The following is a 20,820-nucleotide window of genomic DNA, read 5'->3' on the forward strand; positions in this document are numbered from 1 at the left end:
AATGACTGGTGAAAGCCCTCAAAAGTCCTGAACTATTCCATCTCACAATCTGGGGGAAAAAAAGAAAGGGAAAAATGGCAGCCTATACTTGTTAAATATGTCCACTGTTGTAATAAAAATGGGTTTTAGTTAATACAATGACTCTCCATTTACTTGGGTATTTCTAACAGATGTTTACAGTGAATCCGTTGATAAATGTGACCTATTTAGTGTTGTTGCAAAAAGATATTTAGGTTATTGTCAACAATCATTTTTGCATTGTGTATCTGTTTTATTAATAAAACACCTATTTTCATCACAATCCATTGTGGATGTTCTTCAATTCCCGCCTACCATACCAAAAATCCACCATTAACTAAGCATATACAGGAATTTAAGGATGCGTCACAAGGGAAAGAAAGGCTTTTTTGAAGTTGACTTTGTAGTAAGCCTTTTGCTAAACCATGCAATACCTTTATAAAGAAATAATATTGAACATCAAACACTGCCAAAACACTGCCCTTCAGACCTTTTTGCTGATGGATATGTTGCTAATATCTGTCTGGTGGTGATTATATTCAAGTGTTGTTTGATGTAGAAAAATCTGTATTTTTTTCTCTTAAATCAGTGAGACAAATTTTAGTTCTGGTGAATCAGGGCTGTTCACACAATAAAGGAACTTAACCCCACCTCCTCCCCCATGCCCTGTATTCCCATTGGACTTATTTTGACCAAAACGTTTGAGTCTTGAGTTTCTGTTTAAGCAACTCCAACAGGAACAGAAGCCAGAGCTCCAACCCTTTGCTGTGAGTGACAGTTGATAAAGCTCTATTGGAATGCATAGTACAGGGAATTCTTAAAAATAATGAAACCTTGTTATAGACTTAGTCTTTTCCTTTCTTCCAGATCCATTTGTTTAAGACTAATCTTCCCTCTATAAAAAGAGTTGCAAAAACATTTCAGAAAAGTTACATTTCCATGCAAAATAAATAGCCTGTAAATGTGGAATAACTTTTTTTTTTTTTTTCCTTTTGGTTGGTTTGGTTTTTTGGGTATGTTTGTCTGTATTTAAAACAGTGATTAAATGATGTTTGTTTGGTAAGCTAATTAGGTATTTGTGGTTAAAAGTAGAAATAGGCCTCAACCAGAATTCAGGGTTAAGATCAGTGTTTGCAGTACACACTCTTTCTAATAGATCAAATGCAGTTACTGATTCTTAGTATCCCATACTTTGAGAAATCTCAGATCCAGATTTTGAATCCCCGAAGTCTGAGAGTTAAGATGGTTCAGATTTGTCGTTTTGTTTGTTTTCAAAAAATAATGTGGCAAATCTGTATTAAGGCTTCTGGTTTTCATCATTACTACTACTAATACAGAAAATTATGTCTTGTAACCGTGCTGCACATCTGCTTTTAGTCTGTGAAGCTACGTAGTGAAAGGCAAAACTAGTTTTGCACTACTTAGCAACAAAGTATAGTAGAGGTAAAAAAGCATATTTATTTCAAGAAGGTTCTCATATTCATCATTTCACTTTTTCCTGTTTTTCAATAGCTTCAGAAAATTCAGTTTCTAACATTTTCTTAAGCAAGAATTTTCGTTTTGCCACTTTTAATCTTCAGATTTTCTTTAAGATTCCTTATTTGTTTTTGTAGATGAAATCACTGCCAGCTTTCGTAGGTTTGGACCTCTTGTGGTGGACTGGCCTCACAAAGCTGAAAGCAAGTCATATTTTCCACCTAAAGGTAATTAGCTTAAAATAAGTCTACACAGGCTGTTCTGGAACAAGCAAACGCCTGCTGCTGCTGCTTTAAAAACATTAAATCCATTAAAACAAACAGCTTTGACCCTTTAAGATGGTTGTAGTCTCTTTCAAGTAAGATTCTTCTGCAGATACATTGTGTATAGAGGGGGGAAATTGCAGTCCATGTAACAAAGTTTTTTTTGAAGAGTGGATCCACGGAGTCCCATTTGAGGTGGACGTTGCTCAGTTTAGTGAATCAGGAATTTGTATTTAAGCTAGTTTTATTCTGGGGGGAAGGTTGCAAAATTTCCCCTGTTAATAGAGCTCTGCCAGTTAATAGCAACAACAAGAATGTTAATGTAAACAAGGCTTCCATGTCCTTGAAGTTTTTGAAACAATGTCATTTAGACCGGTTTGGGGTTGGGGAGGAGGTGGTTTGGGAAGGTTTTTTGGCTTTTATTGAATACGCACAGCTCCTGCATTTTTGTAAGTATTATACAGCATACCATCTGTAGCCACGAGGGTGGGTTAGCACTCCTATTCTGAGATCCTTCCATTCTCCCCTGGCCATGAATATTGACAATTGTTCTTAAGGCTGGTTTGGCAGCACATTGTACTGTGTTTGGTCCCTGAGCTAACACTCCTACTATATTTTTTAGATGCACTTTTATGTGCAAATAGCTACTCTTACCAGATGTTTTTTAAACTGATTGAGGCATGGTAACTTCTTTGTGACAAGTAAGTCTCCTGCAAATACCATTTAGGACATTTCTGTCTCAAAAGAAAACTGCTATCAGTGGTTATTCTATAACATCTGCTCATGGATAAATAAAATGAAGTGAACATATGCTTTTGAGTGTAGTTCCTAAAAGTTGCAACTAACTAATGTAGTGCCTTACACAGGTTTTAGGTTCTTTCTAGTCAGAATTCTTATTCTAGCTTTAGCCAAGAGGTAAAATGAGCTCCTACTTGACCTGATATCTCCAAGACCTCCACAAGTTTGTTTGCTGTGACTTTGTAAATAACTAATTTAATTACAAATTTGTTGCAGATTAACCTGAGACTTTATTAGTTAGGATCAGATTTGTTCTGTATTCCAGGAGGCTAAATCAGTCTACTTTCAGACTTGTAAAAATGTTTTTGAGTAAGATCTATTTTAGCAGAAGACAAGGGAATCCAGCTTCTCTTCTATTTCTGTCACGATTCTATTATGGGAAACAGCTTTCAAAGCCCCTGCCAGTTGCTCTAGAATGTCTGTCTGAAAGTGCTAAACAGTCAGTCCCAACTGTTCCTGATTATTTATAACTGGCTTCTTAGTTATCAATCAGGGCTTCAGCATCGTCCCTCCAGCATGCCTGTCTTTTCAACTAATTTGCCTAGTACTGAAGTTAGCCTTACTAGCCTGTAATTGCCAGGATCACCTTTGAAGACTTTTTTTAAAATCTGCATTACATTAACTACCCTCTAGTCATCAAGTACAGAGGCTGATTTAAGCGATAGATTACGTACCACAGTTGTTAATTCTGAAATTTCATATCTGAGTGCCTTCAGAGCTCTTGGGTGAATACCATCTGGTCCTGCTGACTTATTACTGTTTAATTTATCAATTTGTTTCAAAACCTCCTCTACTGACACCTCAATCTGGGACAATTCCTCAGATTAGTCATCTTAAAAAGAATGGCTCACATATGAGGATCTCCCCCATATCCTCTGTAGTGGAGACCAATGCAAATAATTCTCTTAACTTCTCCACAATGTCACATATGATGGATGTCCTTCTGTGTAGTACCCTCAATTACTGCAGTATCAGAAATGAGTGGACTCTGAGTCTAACTGGTTTGAACCTGCAAAAAAGTTCATGAATTTTTCTGGGTGATCCATCTGCTAGTCATGAGGCTATGTAAATACCTGGATAGAACCTGGCCCTAGAGTGTAGAGTACTGTCAACATAGCCTATTGACACTTACGTGATGGCAGAGTATTTGTAACAAAAAACTGCAGGAAATTCTGGCCTTGTTCCCCAGACATGACACTGAAAGGACTGAACCATGTATCTTGTCTAACACTACAAAATACTGTAATTGTCTGCATATATTTTAAAGGGTTTTCTAAATTGGTTTCACTGCATAAATGAGTAAGTATGCATCTGGCTTCTATTTTTAAAATGGCTTGGCTATCAATCACAAGTTCATATTTATGGATGTTTTAAAAATAAAACAAAAAAACACCTGAGTAAAAACCAACAATCCCTATAGTATGCATTTTGTCCTTGATAAATGCAGATTCTGGATTGCTGGGGGATGAGGGTAGTGGTGATACACAGCTGTTTTGTCACTAAATGTGTAGATTATGCACTTGAACAAGAGACGCTGTTAGCAGCAGCTGACAATGTGTGTAAGGGGCTATTTTTAGTCCCTTACACATTTAAATTACTGCTTTTGCATGGCATTTTTCTGCTTTGTGTTAAAATGCTTAGTGCTGTTTATCAGTGCCTCCCATGATGTGAATCAAATGCTTTGCTTCTGAATAAGGCCAAATTATTACTGTTGCCTGAAGATTCTTTAGATGACTTGCATACTTCATAACATATCATAAACAAATTCTTAAAGGGACTGGCAAAATTATAAATGCCATGTGCTAGTCTTGGGAAAGCAGATGCTCAAATCGTAACACATTTACTTGAATTTTATTGCAGAGTTTTGAGAATTTAAATGCGATTTGTTTTCTTTTAAGTACTCATGAGATTTCAAGAAATAATGAGATAAGTTCTAAAGAAAAATACTGGATGCAGCAATACATAACTATGACTCAGCCACTTTAGACCTGGTAGTCTATTTTATTCAGGCAAAAACTGGACATTTCAAAGACTATTTTAATTTAAATATGATGTTTTTTTGAGTACTGGCCAGTAAATCTAGAGTATGATGTTTTTAACTTGAGCAATACACCAAATGCAGTAATTAACTTGTTTTTTATATGGTATTTTGTGTTAAGCAGATAGTACGCTACTGTTTTTAAAATAGTTTTACTTTTCCTTGTATGTAATACCAGCTTGCAAACTTGAAAAGAATATCTCCCCTCTTACTTGTTTCTCTGTATTTATTTTTCTGAAGATTAAAATGAGTGTGAAATTCACATGGTTAGTGGGAACTGCTATGACACCTTTGAAAAAGGAGCCTGAGTGCTGCTCCCTTCACTGGATTATGGCTAGCAAGAATAGGGGAGGGAGGGAAGGCAGCCTCTGGCTTCATCCGTTCTCCACTTCGAAGGGGAGGAGATGGGGAAAGAACAAATGGGTTCTAGGGACTGAAAAAGACATGTAGAATGTGGGGTGGGTGGAGCTAATGTGATAATGGGGAGGCTTTTGAGCTCAGAGCGGAATTAGACACAGAGGCAAAAAAGAGATTAAGTGAATGGGGGGGGGGAAGGGAAGAATGAGTGAGGTTGCCTCAAGTTCCTCCTGTCCCTGGATCCCTTCCGATACTTTCGTCCTGGTCTCCTCTCCCACCAGTCACCTTCCAGTGCTTCTGAGGGATTTGGGTGAAATATACCATCTGCATTCCTCCATTCCGTTCATGCTGCTTAGTTGGGGACACTGAGGGGAAATCTTTTCACCAGCAAGAAAATACCACACGTGGAACTGCGCCAAGCACTATTGTGAAGTCGCTATCTTACTTTACTTGGAGTGAATGGACCAAGTTTAAGATTGGAGTAATACAAGTATAAACCCATTTGTTAAAATCCAAGAGGAGCCATTGATCTATATTTTGTGAATATTTAGTACAATGTATTCTGTTTAACAGGAGTCTGCTCAGCAAAGCACTTTAGTATGCAGAAACAGTAAAGAATTCCAAAATGAAATTCTAAGATTAATTAATGTCTTGTAATTAACCTTGAAAGTGATGGCAGCATCTTTTTAATTTATGCTTTTCCATTTTTATTTATACTGTTTATAAAACATTTGAAGATCAAAACCTCTTTTTGCACATTTTGACCAGTTTCCTTTGTTGAACACCATACCTTGTGACAGGTTTCAGAGTAACAGCCGTGTTAGTTTGTATCCGCAAAAAGAACAGGAGTACTTGTGGCACCTTAGAGACTAACAAATTTATTAGAGCATAAGCTTTCATGGGCTACAGCCCACTTCATCGGATGCATAGAATGGAATATAAAGTAAGAAGATATATACACGCACACACACCTACAGAGAAGGTGGAAGTTGCCATACAAACTGTAAGAGCCTAATTAATTAAGATGAGCTATTATCAGCAGGAAAAAAAAAACGTATAGTGATAATCAAGATGGCCCATTTAGACAGTTGACAAGAAGGTGTGAGGATACTTAACATGGGGAAACAGATTCAATATGTGTAATGACCCAGCCACTCCCAGTCTCTATTCAAACCCAAGTTAATGGTGTCTAGTTTACATATTAATCCAAGCTCAGCAGTTTCTCATTGGAGCCTCAGGAACAACTCTGACATCATAATCAAAAAGGCTGACAAAGGAGGTGCTGTCGTCATCATGAATAAGTTGGAATATGAACAAGAGGCTGCTAGGCAGCTCTCTAACTCCACATTTTACAGGCCATTATCCTCTGATCCCACTGAGGATTACCAAAAGAAACTACACCATCTGCTCAAGAAACTCCCTGAAAAAACACAGGAACAGATCTGTGCAGACACATACCTAGAACCCCAACCAGGGGTATTCTGTTTACTACCCAAGATCCATAAACCTGGAAATCCTGGACGCGCCATCATCTCAGGCATTGGCACCCTGACATCAGGATTGTCTGGCTATGTGGACTCTCTCCTCAGGCCCTACGCTACCAGCACTCCCAGCTATCTTCGAGACACCACTGACTTCCTGAGGAAACTACAATCCATCGGTGATCTTCCAGAAAACACCATCCTGGCCACTATGGATGTAGAAGCCCTCTACACCAACATTCCACACACAGATGGACTACAAGCTATCAGGAACAGTATCCCCGATAATGTCACGACAAACCTGGTGGCTGACCTTTGGCCTCACCCCCAACTATTTCACATTTGGGGACAATATAAAGTCAGTGGCACTGCTATGGGTCCCTCATGGCCCCACAATATGCCAACATTTTTATGGCTGACTTAGAACAACGTTTTCTTAGCTCTCATCCCCTAATGCCTCTACTCGCGCTACATTGATGACATCTTCATCATTTGGACCCATGGAAAAGAAGCCCTTGAGGAATTCCACCATGATTTCTACAATTTCCATCCCACCATCAACCTCAGCCCAGAGCAATCCATACAAGCAGTCCATTTCCTGGACACTACTGTGCTAATAAGCAATGGTCACATAAACACCACCCTATATCGGAAACCTACTGACCGCTATACTTGCCTATATGCCTCCAGCTTTCATCCAGGACACACCACATGATCCATTATCTAGAGCCAAGCTCTAAGATACAACCGCATTTGCTCCAATCCCTCAGACAGAGACAAACACCTACAAGATCTCTATCAAGTATTCTTAAAACTACAACACCCACCTGCTGAAGTGAAAAAACAGATTGACAGAGCCAGAAGAGTACCCAGAAGTCACCTACTACAGGACAGGCCCAACAAAGAAAATAACAGAACACCACTAGCTGTCACCTTCAGCCCCCAACTAAAACCTCTCCAGCACATCATCAAAGATCTGCAACCTATCCTGAAAAATGATCCCTCACTCTCACAGATCTTGGGAGACAGACCAGTCCTCGCTTACAGACAGCCCCCCAACCTGAAGCAAATACTCTCCAGCAACCACACAACAAAAACACTAACCCAGGAACCTATCCTTGCAACAAAGCCCGATGCCAACTCTGTCCACATATTTATTCAAGTGACACCATCGTAGGACCTAATCACATTAGCCACGCCATCAGGGGCTCATTCACCTTCACATCTACCAGTGTGATATATGCTATCATGTGCCAGCAATGCCCCTCTGCCATGTACATTGGCCAAACCGGACAGTCTCTTCACAAAAGAATAAATGGACACAAATCTGACATCACGAATCATAACATTCAAAAACCGGTAGGAGAACACTTCAACCTCTCTGGCCACTCAGTAAAAGATTTAAGGGTGGCAATTTTGCAACAGAAAAGCTTCAGAAACAGACTCCAATGAGAAACTGCTGAGCTTGAATTAATATGCAAACTAGATACCATTCACTTGGGTTTGAATAGAGACTGGGAGTGGCTGGGTCATTACACATGTTGAATCTATTTCCTTAAGTTAAGTATCCGCACACCTTCTTGTCAACTGTCTAAATGGGCCATCTTGATTATCACTCCAAAAGTTTTTTTTTCTCCTGCTGATAATAGCTCATCTTCATTAGGCTCTTACAGTTTGTATGGCAACTTCCACCTTGTGTGTATATCTATCTATATCTATCTTCTTACTATATGTTCCATTCTATGCATCTGATGAAGTGGGCTGTAGCCCACAAAAGCTTATGCTCTAATAAATGTGTTTAGTCTCTAAGGTGCCACAAGTATTTCCATACCTTGTGGTGGTTCTTCTGATGCACAGGCAAAAATGAGTCTGTGTGCACAACTTGGTTGACCGCATCCAAGCATATCTTACAGCGCATCAGGCAGACATTTTGTGATCCAGAGTTAATCTTCCTATAATTCTTGTTTCTGGGTTCTGTAGGCATGAGGTGGTCTCTACCTAATATAACAATCTCTTGTACTAGAACTACATTTTTTGGGCTTAAATAGTCTACTATTTACTACTAATACTAGTACCATTAAGTCCTTGAGTACCATTAATATCTTTATTTAAAAAATAAGCTTAGAGATCATAATACCATATTGACTTTAATGGAGATTGGTATCGATCCACAGATGCAGTACAGATATCACCAGTGCAAGTTCTTTGAGTATTTTTCCTTGTGGTCCCATTGTAGAAACGTGCACCTTTTGCAAATGAGCCCAGAATCTTGTAGCCAGCAGTGTCCACAGGGGCTGTGCAGTACACCCTGTATTCTCTTTCAACCCCTACAGCAAGGTTATAAAAGGTGGATCAGCCCCAACTGGGACTCAGTTCATTCACACTGCCTGTGGTAGCAAGTTGGAACATAAGGTGTTTTTCTGCTTCATTGTAGCTTCGACAGTTTAGGATAGTTATTGTTTGACCGTCTATTTTTATTAGTTTTTTTATTGTTTTTAGGCAACAGGCTTAAATAAAACCTAACATTTCTGTCTTTAGTCTTGCCTCTGTACGGAGAGTAAATCTGGTAGTGCAAAACAGGTCTTTGGGCTTTAAAATCTACCCTTCCTGAGACAGCTATGCTGCAAATGATGCACGTTCAAAATGTTTGCTTTGTTTAGAGGAGTCTCCCACCAAATATGTAATGCTTTTTTGAAGCATACACAGAGGTCTCATTGATGCTCATTTAAAATGTTTTTTAATGGAAAAATATATGCAGAATACAACTGACTCTGAGGGTCAAGGGTAGTCTCTTCTCATTTTGAACCAAGTTTCAACAAGTGCCCTAACTACTAGAGACACTACTTTGGGAGAGAGGAGATCTGCTGGCTCAGAGAGCTCATGCTGCTAGCATGCTTCAGAAAGGTCTTAAATCCCCTGGTTCTCATCTTTGTGGCATGATATGCCTTCCTCTTATACGGTGCAGACCTAGCCCTCTTAGCTTCCATGGAACCTGCAGCCTCTTCCATCAACTCCTTATTTGGCTGCATTGAGGTCCAGAGTAAAACTGCTGCCACCTCCTAAGGATCCTGCTAGAGAGTCCTAATCATTTCATCAGGAGCTCCTGCAAACTGGTGAGTTAAAACCTCATATTGATGGGAAAGACCTAATGGAGCAGTAGTTCTCAACCTATTTACCATTGTGGGCCGTATATGCAGCTTTCTGTGTTAAGTGGGCCGCATGCCACAATACATATACTACTTGTATGGCCCTGAGGATGTCACATTGGCTGCAGCTGTCTGCTGATCGAGCCGCAGGTTGAGAACCACTGTAACGGAGGAATACAAGGATTAGCCTATTCTCTAGTCATGTCTTTGGGCTTGTCTTCACTACCAGGGTAAGTCGACCTAAGTTACACTGCTCCAGCTACGTGAATAACATAGCTGGAGTCGACGTAGCTTAGGTCGACTTACCCCAGTGTCTTCACTGCACTGTGTCGATGGGAGACGCTCTCCCATCGATTTACCTTAACCTTCTCGGGGAGCTGGAGTACCGGGGTTGACCGGAGAGTGCTCTGCAGTCGATGTAGTGAGTCTTCACTAGACCCACTAAATCAATCCTTGATGCATTGATTGCAGCAGCGTCTATCTACCCATAGTGAAGATCAGCCCTTTGTCATCACTTGACAAGGCCATGACTCCATCTAATAAGTGCATTATAGACTACTGTAGAATCTCAGAGTTACAAACACCTTGGGAATGGAGGTTGTTCATAACCCTGAAATGTTCATAATTCAGAACAAAATGTTATGGTTGTTCTTTCAAAAGTTTGCAACTGAAATTGAATTAATACAGCTTTGAAACTGTAATATGCAGAAGAAAAATACTGCTTTTAACCATCTTAATTTAAATAAAAGAAGCACAGAAATAGTCTTCTTACCTTGTTAAATCTTTTTTAAACTTTCCCTTCATTTTTTTTAGTAAAGTAGTTTACCATATATGTGCTTTTTTCTTCTTCTCCTCTGCTGCTGCCTGATTACATACTTCCGGTTCCAAATGAGGTATGTGGTTGACCGGTCAGTTTGTAACTCTGGTGTTCATAACTCTGACATTCTACTATATTTCAGGTCCTTTCAGAACCTCCCTAAAAGTATGACAGACACCTTAAAGATTTCCTTAGAGGTCCAGGACAAATCTCATAAATTATTTGACATTCTGCACCTGGAGTCCTAAGGTTGTCTGGCCATGCCTATTAACAAAGGTATTCTTGAGGCTGCTAACAACATGTGGCAGACCCCAGCTTCTATTTTGGCCACCTCTTATCAGGGCAAATTGCAAGTACCAAGTCACCCCTAAGGGATTTGGTACTTTAGGTACGCCCAGATACCTGGATCTTTGGTTGTAAGGGCAGTTCGTGAAAAACCTAAGTTCCTGGGTTTCCTAGATCTACACTCAGGGATAAGGAGACCAAGAAGATGTATCTTCTGGAAAGAAAAGCTTACTCATCTGTTAGTTTGCACATTTGTATAGCCAATTATCAAGCCTTATTGGCTAAATATAATTTTCTGAAAGGGGACAAAGTTTTACAGCAGTCTGAGGGACTTCCTCAAGAGACCAGAAACTAATTGAGGGCAGTGATGTCAGAAAGCGAGTTGGTGAAGACAGCTCTACAAGCCTCAGTGGATACTTCTGACACTGCAGCCAGGTCAAACTGTGGTCACTAGGGGAAGAAATTTACAGCTGAAGTCGTCAGGGATGCCAAAGATGATTCAGGCCATTATTGAAGACCTGCCTTTTGAGGGCCATGACATTTTTCGTTCTAGAAGTGATGAAGCATTTCGCTCTCTGAAAGACTCCAGAGTGACGCTTTGGTCTCTGAGTCTTTACACACCGTAACAGAGAGAAAGCGAGTGGCTTCATCATTCTCCAGATAAAAGCCTCTGTCATATCAGTATCAATGATGGGCTCCTGATCTTTTTTCTAGAAAAAGACCTCTTTCAGAAGAAGGCCTTCTTTCTCCAGGGACAGTGCACTCTTCATCAGGCCAGAGTTTGAATGTTTAATATTTTGGTTAAGAGTCCTTGACCAGTTATAGAGGATCTTTATCCCTTCTTTCTTCCCTTTGATACTTGCCTTTCTTTTTCTGTGGATTCACGGGCTGCAATTACTATCAACCAGAAGTCTTGGAAATTGTCTAGAAAGGATATTCAGTTCAATTTCAGCCTCTGACAACTCTGTCCCGCCACCCCATGCCTTTTCAGGGATTCTTCTGATGAAATCCTGCTGTGCTTGGAGATACTCTTCCTTGATTGGGTGCAGTAGGGGAGATGTTTCCAGAGTTTTAAGGCAAAGGGTTCTATTCCCATTACTTCCTTATACCACAGAAGAAAGATGGATATTGTTCAATTTTAGATCTCAAACATATCTCAACAAGTTCATCCATTGCTTCAAGTTTTCACTCTTTCTTCCATAATTATCATAGAATCATAGAATATCAGGGTTGGAAGAGACCTCAGGAGGTCATCTAGTCCAACCCCCTGCTCAAAGCAGGACCAATCCCCAACTAAATCATCCCAGCCAGGGCTTTGTCAAGCCTGACCTTAACTTCTAATGAAGGAGATTCCACCACCTCCCTAGGTAACGCATTCCAGTGTTTCACCACCCTCCTAGTGAAAATGTTTTTCCTAATATTCAACCTAAACCTCCCCCACTGCAACTTGAGACCATTGCTCCTTGTTCTGTCATCTGCTACCACTGAGAACAGTCTAGATCCATCCTCTTTGGAACCCCCTTTCAGGTAGTTGAAAGCAGCTATCAAATCCTCCCTCATTCTTCTCTTCCTCAGACTAAATAATCCCAGTTCCCTCAGCCTCTCCTCCATAAGTCATGTGTTCCAATCCCCTAATCATTTTTGTTGCCCTCCGCTGGACTCTTTCCAATTTTTCCACATCCTTCTTGTAGTGTGGGGCCCAAAACTGGACACACTACTCCAGATGAGGCTTAACCAATGTCGAATAGAGTGGAACAATCACGTCCCTCGATCTGCTGGCAATGCCCCTACTTATACATCCCAAAATGCCATTACCCTTCTTGGCAACAAGGGCACACTGTTGACTCATATCCAGCTTCTTGTCCACCGTAACCCTAGGTCCTTTTCTGCAGAACTGTTGCCTAGCCGTTCGGTCCCTATTCTGTAGCAGTGCATGGGATTCTTCCATCCTAAGTGCAGGACTCTGCATTTGTCCTTGTTGAACCTCATCAGATTTCTTTTGGCCCAGTCCTCTAATTTGTCTAGGTCCCTCTGTATCCTATCCCTACCTGCCACCGTATCTACCACTCCTCCTAGTTTAGTGTCATCTGCAAACTTGCTGAGGGTGCAATCCACACCATCCTCCAGATCATTTATGAAGATATTGAACAAAACCGGCCCAAGGACCGACCCTTGGGGCACTCCACCTGACATGGAGCCATTGATCACTACCTATTGAGCCAGACAATCTAGCCAACTTTCTATCCATCTTACAGTCCATTCACCAGCCCATACTTCTTTAACTTCCTGGCAAGAATACTGTGGGAGACCGTGTCAAAAGCTTTGCTAAAGTCAAGGAACAACACGTCCACTGCTTTCCCTTCCTCCACAGAGTCAGTTATCTTGTCATAGAAGGCAATTAGATTAGTCAGGCATGACTTGCCCTTGGTGAATCCATGCTGACTGTTCCTGATCACTTTCCTCTCCTCTAAGTGCTTCAGAATTGATTCCTTGAGGAATTCCTTCTTTAGATCCCATGAATTGTTTTGTTACTCTGGACTTGCAGGATGCTTACTTCCATGTGTCAATTCATCCAGCTCACAGATGTATCTACGTTTTGTGGTCAGCAGACTTCACCATTAATTCAGAGTTCAAGTGTTCAGCCTTTCTGCAGCTCCAAGGATGTTTACCAAATGCCTGCACGTGGTAGCAGTTCACCTAAGGAGACAGGGCCTACCTGTGCATCACTCTTTGGGTGATTGGCTGATTCAAGGTCAGTCAGCTCAACAGAGCTGTTCTGCACAGTTCTAGAACTGTTGTTCAAGCTTCAGGATCAATCAAGACAGCTCTGCTCTCACCAGCATTTAGCCTACAGAATTCATAGGGGCAGTCTTACATTCCAGTTGCAAGGGCATACCTTCCTTAGGAGAGATTTTCTACAAAGAATCCCTTCATTTCTTGCCATTGGGCTCACCCAAGAACCACAGTGAGTCTGCCTCAGCTGGGTCATGTGGCATCTTGTATTTATGTAATCTGTAGGCAAGATTACGAGGCCTCCTCAAGGTTGGCTGTGGACGGTTTATCAGCTGAACAGATACAAAGTTGGACTTCCTTCTGAAGAACTTCTAAAGGTTACTATAATATCTCCTTTGATGGACAGATCCTCTAAGATGTCTGCCAGGATATTATCCACCACCTTCTTCAAAGACCCTAGTGATGGACACGTCCAAAATAGGCTAGAGTACACATTTAGACTCTTTCCAAATTCAAAGTATATGATCCCAAGCAGAGTCTTGATTGCACATAAATATACTAAAGTTCAGAGCATTTTGACTAGCCTACCAAGGCATTTCTGCGCCTCTTCAAGGCACCTCTACTCAAATCTAGATAGAGAATACAACAGCTATGCACTATATAAACAGGCAAGGGGATGCGTGCGTCAAGGTTATACCTTTTTAAGTCAGGAAGTGAATCACTGGATCTCTTAGGGGAGAGAGAACAGTAAACTGGAAACAATTGTCTTGTTGGTCTAAGTTATTCTTCTATTCAGTTGAATTGAGGGGTTTGATCTACCCAAAAGCACATATTTTGCAATTTTCCATTGGCCCTTTTAAATTTTGGGGAGGTATTTCCTTTTACTGCAGGTGATTATTCAGTAACTGTACACCTTAATTATCATGGCAAGTTTCCTATCCATCCAATAGGTGGCTTCAATCTTCAGAAAAGCCCATCTTTCCAAAGCCTTTTCTTGGAATTCCTTAATTTCTTCTTTAGCACTGTTAATTAAAATATACACTAAAGGAATTGTTTGTCGTTTCTTGGCTCAACCTTTTTGTAAAGCTTAAACAATTTAACAGGATAAAGTTTTCTCATATTTGTTGTAACTTGGGGATTATCTTCTGAAGCTTTAGTCTTCTTTCTTTTTAAATTCTCCTTAAATTAAAAGGTTTCAGAGGAACAGCCGTGTTAGTCTGTATTCGCAAAAAGAAAAGGAGTACTTGTGGCACCTTAGAGACTAACCAATTTATTTGAGCATGAGCTTTCGTGAGCTACAGCTCACTTCATCAGATGTTTACCGTGGAAACTGCAGCAGACTTTATATACACACAGAAATCATGATTTCTGTGTGTATATAAAGTCTGCTGCAGTTTCCACGGTAAACATCTGATGAAGTGAGCTGTAGCTCACGAAAGCTCATGCTCAAATAAATTGGTTAGTCTCTAAGGTGCCACAAGTACTCCTTTTCTTTTTTCTTAAATTAAAAGTAATTCGACCGATAGGTTAGGGGGAAGTTTTGCTTAAGATTGTTGGCTGCTGCCTTAGGCCGACTGGAAAATGTATGTTTCTCCCTGCCTGTGGTCACTTCTATAACCTAATGAACAAATATTTTACTGCCCCTAATATTTAAAACTGCATATTTTGTAGAGTTGTCCGTGGTCTTTATTCTTCATGCAGTCTTTTGTTGTTGGTCGGTATGCAACTGAAGTAGTCAAATAATTTTGTTCACCAGCTGTATACTATATGCTGTGGAGTGGATTTAGATTGATATGTACAAAGAACCCTGGCACAGAAACAGATTGCAGTTTGGAAAGCAGAATAGAAAGCAAAATTAGATGGGTATGTGAACTGAATTTTAAAAAATAAATGTGTAATGATACTGTACATATTACACAATGATCTGTAAGTGAACAAAAATCATAGATGTCTGAGGCTGTGACTTTTTTCTTTAAAAGAAACACCATCCATATATTTTAATTCTTAATATTTGTTATTCACCTTATTACATAAGTAGAAATAAAGATAGAACGTTGTTTAAATGATGTAAACAAGATGTTCGGTGATGCAGTATACATTGTAATGTCACCATATTTTTTCCCTTCAAACCCTTAAAAGGAAACACTTAAAACCACTGACTTGAATCTGTTGTATAACCACTCCAGATACTTACTACTTTCAAAGCAGCATGGCAATGCTGAGGTATTTATGGTATGATATTTATGATGTAGTAGGATACTGGAAAAGGAATTACTGCTCTTCAGGATAATAAATCCTGAAGATAAGTGTCTCATCACCTCCATGTTGTCTGTAAAGTAAAGTGTGACAAAGATAAATTCAGGACTGGCTTGATCCTTTTTTATCTATTTTAAATTAAAGCAGAGCGTGAACAGTGTGTGATGATGCTAGATGTGAAACTGTATGCTTGAACTAAATAGTCTCAACTACCACGGATTTAAAACCTATAGTAGATTTTCATTAATTGTGTCTTTGGAAAAATCATTCAAGTGAATTTCTGAACAAATTTTGTATTTAGCAGTACACCCTTTCTTTCCCCCAAGCAAACAAAAAAGCTCTTTTCACAATCTGTCTCTTGCTTTTCTTTATTACTTCTGATACTGTTTTCTGATAACCAGCAAACATGTTTGGTTTTTAATATGCTTTTGTAATGTAGGAGATATTTTTCAGATATTTACTACTTAGTGTGGTTTCAGAGTAACAGCCGTGTTAGTCTGTATTCGCAAAAAGAAAAGGAGTACTTTTGGCACCTTAGAGACTAACCAGTTTATTTCAGCATAAGCATCCGATGAAGTGAGCTGTAGCTCACGAAAGCTTATGCTCAAATAAATTGGTTAGTCTCTAAGGTGCCACAAGTACTCCTTTCCTTTTTGCGACTACTTAGTGTGTTGGCACATGCTCAGAGTCCCAGCTCTCTACTACCTTTATCATGTTAATGATATAGCAAGGGATGCAGAAAGCCTAGGATTTCACAGGAGGGGGAAAGAGCTGACATTAAGGTACACTACTGTTTTGTTTTTATCTTCAATAAAGGTCAGTCAAGCCTTTCTTAATAGAGGTCTCCCAAAAGCAAACTTTGACATTCCTCTGATACATGGGTATATGTTGCCAGCATAGAATTGTATAGCTCATTTTAAATTAATGGGACTTAAGCATGTTGAAAGAAGACTAGATCACAATGTTTGGCAGATTGGAACTTCCAACCACTACTGAAGAGCAGCAATGACGAATAGACCTCAAAAAGTTTGTAATGTAGGTTGAGGTCCACAATTATATAAGAGTGGGGAGGTAGGGTATTAGGAAGTGTTTGGGCATTGCTAAGGACTGCAGTGGATAAGTTAGAGATATTTATTGCTAGGAAATAATGAGTCTGTGGATCTTTTCTCACCACTCCTTCTGACCAATAAAAGCAGTTAGTGCTCTAGACAGCTGATTGCCATAATTTATCTTTGGATTAGGCCCTACAACTTATTTTAAGACCAAACAGACTGCTGAAATCAGATCAGCTTGACTGGTCGTCCAGTCTTTCTTCAGAAACCTGTGCCTCTTTTCCATAACAGCTGCAAAAGCCATTCTCTGAAATGCTTCTTTCTACCTTTTTAAATACAAGCCTACATGTCAATCTGTGAATTTTCTGGCTCTGGACTAAAACTGGTTTTCTGAATCATGGTATTGTGTGGTCCAAGATACAAAAAGCCACCAGTTATATCTGGTGCATAACCATGCAACATTTCTTATGAAGCACCAAACTCCACTTTTAAGTTGACGGAGGGACATGGCAGAGGAAGGATATTACAATGGGCTGATGGTCCACAGACTCCAGACCCACAGCATATTAAACTTTCCTGTATGCCACTTAGAGTACATGCCATGCTAGTTGTCACTGGCTGTCGCCATAAGCAAAGTTTCAGTCCAAAGTCTATTATAAACTCTTATAAGTAGGGTATTGTAAAGGAATTGCTGACAAAACATTCATTGCAATAACACAAATAGTGCTATTCTTACAGTAACATAGTATCAGCATAATGTTTAACAGCACAAAAATGTTGCATTAATGCATCAGTATACATTATTTATACAATGACGTCTGCAAGGTAGTTCGTTTCCTTCCCTCAATGAAGTAGAAATCTTGGTGTATTAGAGAATTTGATAAAAGCTTTTAAAAGTTAAACCTGTGAATTATAAAGTCCCAAAAAGTACTCAGCACTCCCCAAATGCTACTGTTCTTTTAAAGAAATAATATAATGGAGTTACAAAGAGTGATTTAGAGATGTGGAGAAATCTTCTGCCACTGAAGAAAAAGATGCATCTTGAGAATCCCAGTCAACTTTACAGAGACAAAGAAACAGACTTGAGCAGCTAGAATGGAAAAGCAATACACACATGGCTGAAAATCCAAAACAGTTATTTGTTTTCCTGCTGCGGTGAAGTTCTGGTTAAAGTAACCATGGTTTGATAAGAAACTTAGTGTTGAAGCTGTCAGCAATAGAACACGTTTTTGTTCACTGAGAGTGCTGACAGCATAATAGACTTCTATGGAGATGATGATAATGCAGAGTGACTATAACTTTGGGACATGTTATTTTTCAACATGGGTAAACTGCAGAATGCTATAATCTCCATTGAACCCCGAAGCTACAAAACAGATTAGATTAATGGAAAATGCTGACATGCAAAATTGGTACTGTGAATGTTGCAAATGAAATTTTCAAATAACTCTTGTTAATCATATGTGTTCTTGCTTTTGCTATTGGTCAGTGCTTTTTCTCAAGCCAAGAACTAAATAATTACTCCTCTTTTGTCATCAGTGGAAAAGATTAAATGAAAGCAAAAGTCCTTGCTCTTTATTTTTCAAGACCTAACTGATTTAGTCTGCATAGTGCTGCTGATATGGGATTATGCTAACTACAGTGAATAAAAGGGATGCCATCAAATTGAAAATCACATTTCTATCCAAAAATGTTGTACCTACGATTGTAACAAATAACTCCCAAAACTAATCTTTTCCAATGTTAGTAAAGAAGAAAATATTTTTCTTCTTTTTTAGATTTGCTTACTTTGTGTACTGTGTAATCATTATCAGTTTTGTTGATGCTGTCTACAGTTCCCCAGGTTGTGCAAAATGGTTATTTATCAGTAACTGCAGCAGCAGAGCTGACTGAATAGGTAGCAAGCAGCAGGCTTTTTGGGAGATACCAATTCACAAGTTCCACTTTTAAAGTTGTGACTTAGCAAATTCTCCTAATGCACCAAGGTTTCCACTTTATAAAGGGAAGGAAATATGAACTACTTTGCAGTCTTCATTATTGCCTAAGTAACTTATGGATAAGGCCCTACTTGAATTGTGGGATGATTGTCAGAAAATTGCAGCTGAGTTGAGGACAAGCTATGGAAAATTGTGGGAAAGTAATACTGGACTGTATTTGTGGTAATAAAGTCCATTATTATTTTTCTGCAATTTTCCACTGTGGGCCGCCGGAGCTGAGAGTGGGGGCATGGGGCTGAGAGCAGGGGGCCCACGCTCTCCATCCCAGAGTTGTCGGGGCTCCCACTGTCAGAACTGCGGTGGAAGCCTAATATTATAGAATCTGCAATTTTACAAATTAAATAGGGCCTTACTTATGGAGTATTACCACTATGGTGCTATTAAATTGCATGCTGCTACTCTTTGTGTGTGCAGAGAGAGAAGCAGTAGAGATATCTGGTGTTGCTCTTGAGTCCATATAAAAGAACTTTCTAAATATAAACAAGTTTCTTGTTAATTAAAAAAATTGAAGTGTCTTTTAGTAAAAAGAGAAACTGAGATAACTTTTGCTCTTGTCTTGCCCCCAGATTTTCTTCCTCCAAACCATGTATTGGATGCTTAAATTTTTAAGATTGTGCTTGCAGCATGGTTGAAATGGCAGCTGAAATCAAGTAGAGGCTATCAGTTTATATTTATCTAGAAGCTTCCTACATTAGCATTATTTGGAGAAGGACTAGAAATTGACTTTTCAAGCAAAGAACGGAAAAATAAATCTGTTTTTTAACCTGAAAGCTGATCTATTTTCAGCAGCCTGTTCAGAGTTAAAAAGGTCTGATGCATATACAAACAGTAGGAATAGATTATCTGTTTCTGCCTGGAGCAGTTTCTACATGTATTGCCTCTTAATACTGAAACCAACAAATTTAACTGTGTACCTTGAACGCTTGTCTTTCACCAACAGAAGCTGGTCCAATAAAAGATATTACATCACCCCCTTTGTTTTTCTCAAATTCAGTGTACTGCTTATTACTTATTTCCATTTAATTTTATGTACTGTAGGTGTCATGAAACAATATATATTGCCTCAGAAAATTCTACAAATACAACTCTTGCTTCCACTGTCCAAAGCTCATCTATGTAAATCACATCATTACTGGTTCATGTGATTAGTATTATAATTATATAGTTAAACTAAGGCCTTGTCTATCCTATGAATGCTTTGCTGGTATAGCTGTACTGGCAGAGCCCCAGTATAGAGGCAGCTTTTCCTGACACAGGGAGTTTTTCTGTTGGCATAATAAATACCACATTACCAAACAAGAGCGGGTACATCATATGCAGTGGTGTTATAGCCGTGTTGGTCTTATGATATTAGAGAGACAAGATGGGTGAGGTAATATCTTCTGTTGGATCAACTTCTGTTGGTGACAGAGACAAAGGCTATGTCTACACTGCGCACCTTACAATGGTGCAGCTGTGTCGTTGCAGCCACACCATTGTAAGGTGCGCTATGTAGCTGTTCTTTACAGTCTCCGGGTGACAAAATAAAACCACCTCCAAAGAGTGGCAGTAGCTTCATCACCAGGAGCACAGCTCCCGCCGACGAAGCACTGTCTACACCAGGGCTTTTCGTCATAAAACTTTTGTTGTTCAGGGTGGGCTTTTTTCACACTCCCGAGTGACAAAAGTTTTAACGACGAAAGTGGCACTGTAGACAAAGCCAAAGTTCCAAACTGCTCAGAGCCCTTCAGGTCTGGGAAAGGTACTCTGAGCATCACAGCTAAATACAAGGTGGGACAGATTGTTTAGCCGAGGTAGTTAGCACATATTCTAAGAGATCATTCAAGGCAGAATGGCCTGTTAACATGTCTGCAATCATACAACAAAAAAAGTCCATGATTTTTCGTGTCTAGCAGAATAATGAAATTAAGGCCTTGTCTACTCTACACAGTTTTGTCGTCAAAAGGCAGATTTTGCTGACAAAACAGTGGAGGTGTTCACACTAAAATGCTCCTTTCGTCGGCAAAACAAAACCACCTCAACAAGCATAGTTTTTTGTGGCAAAATTAAAATGACAAAGCATCAGTGTAGACAGTGCTGTTCATTATATCGTCATAACTGGCC

At 39.5% G+C, this 20,820-nt stretch overlaps 1 protein-coding gene across 10 annotated transcripts in view; it reads left to right on the forward strand.

Annotated features, from left to right (window-relative positions):
* The window catches only part of CPEB3 (cytoplasmic polyadenylation element binding protein 3), a 189,742-nt gene that overhangs the window by 122,484 nt on the left and 46,438 nt on the right, over window positions 1–20,820 (forward strand). For 9 of the 10 annotated variants that reach the window (XM_073353901.1, XM_073353906.1, XM_073353907.1 and 6 more), the window contains one exon: window positions 1,632–1,721. The exons of the other annotated variant lie outside the window; for it this stretch is intronic. In XM_073353901.1, the coding sequence (XP_073210002.1) occupies window positions 1,632–1,721 (90 nt within the window). The remainder of the gene's footprint in view (window positions 1–1,631; window positions 1,722–20,820) is intronic. 10 annotated transcript variants of the gene reach the window in all.

Source organism: Lepidochelys kempii, chromosome 7 (genome assembly GCF_965140265.1).
Source record: "Lepidochelys kempii isolate rLepKem1 chromosome 7, rLepKem1.hap2, whole genome shotgun sequence".
NCBI classification, from domain to species: Eukaryota; Metazoa; Chordata; order Testudines; family Cheloniidae; genus Lepidochelys; species Lepidochelys kempii.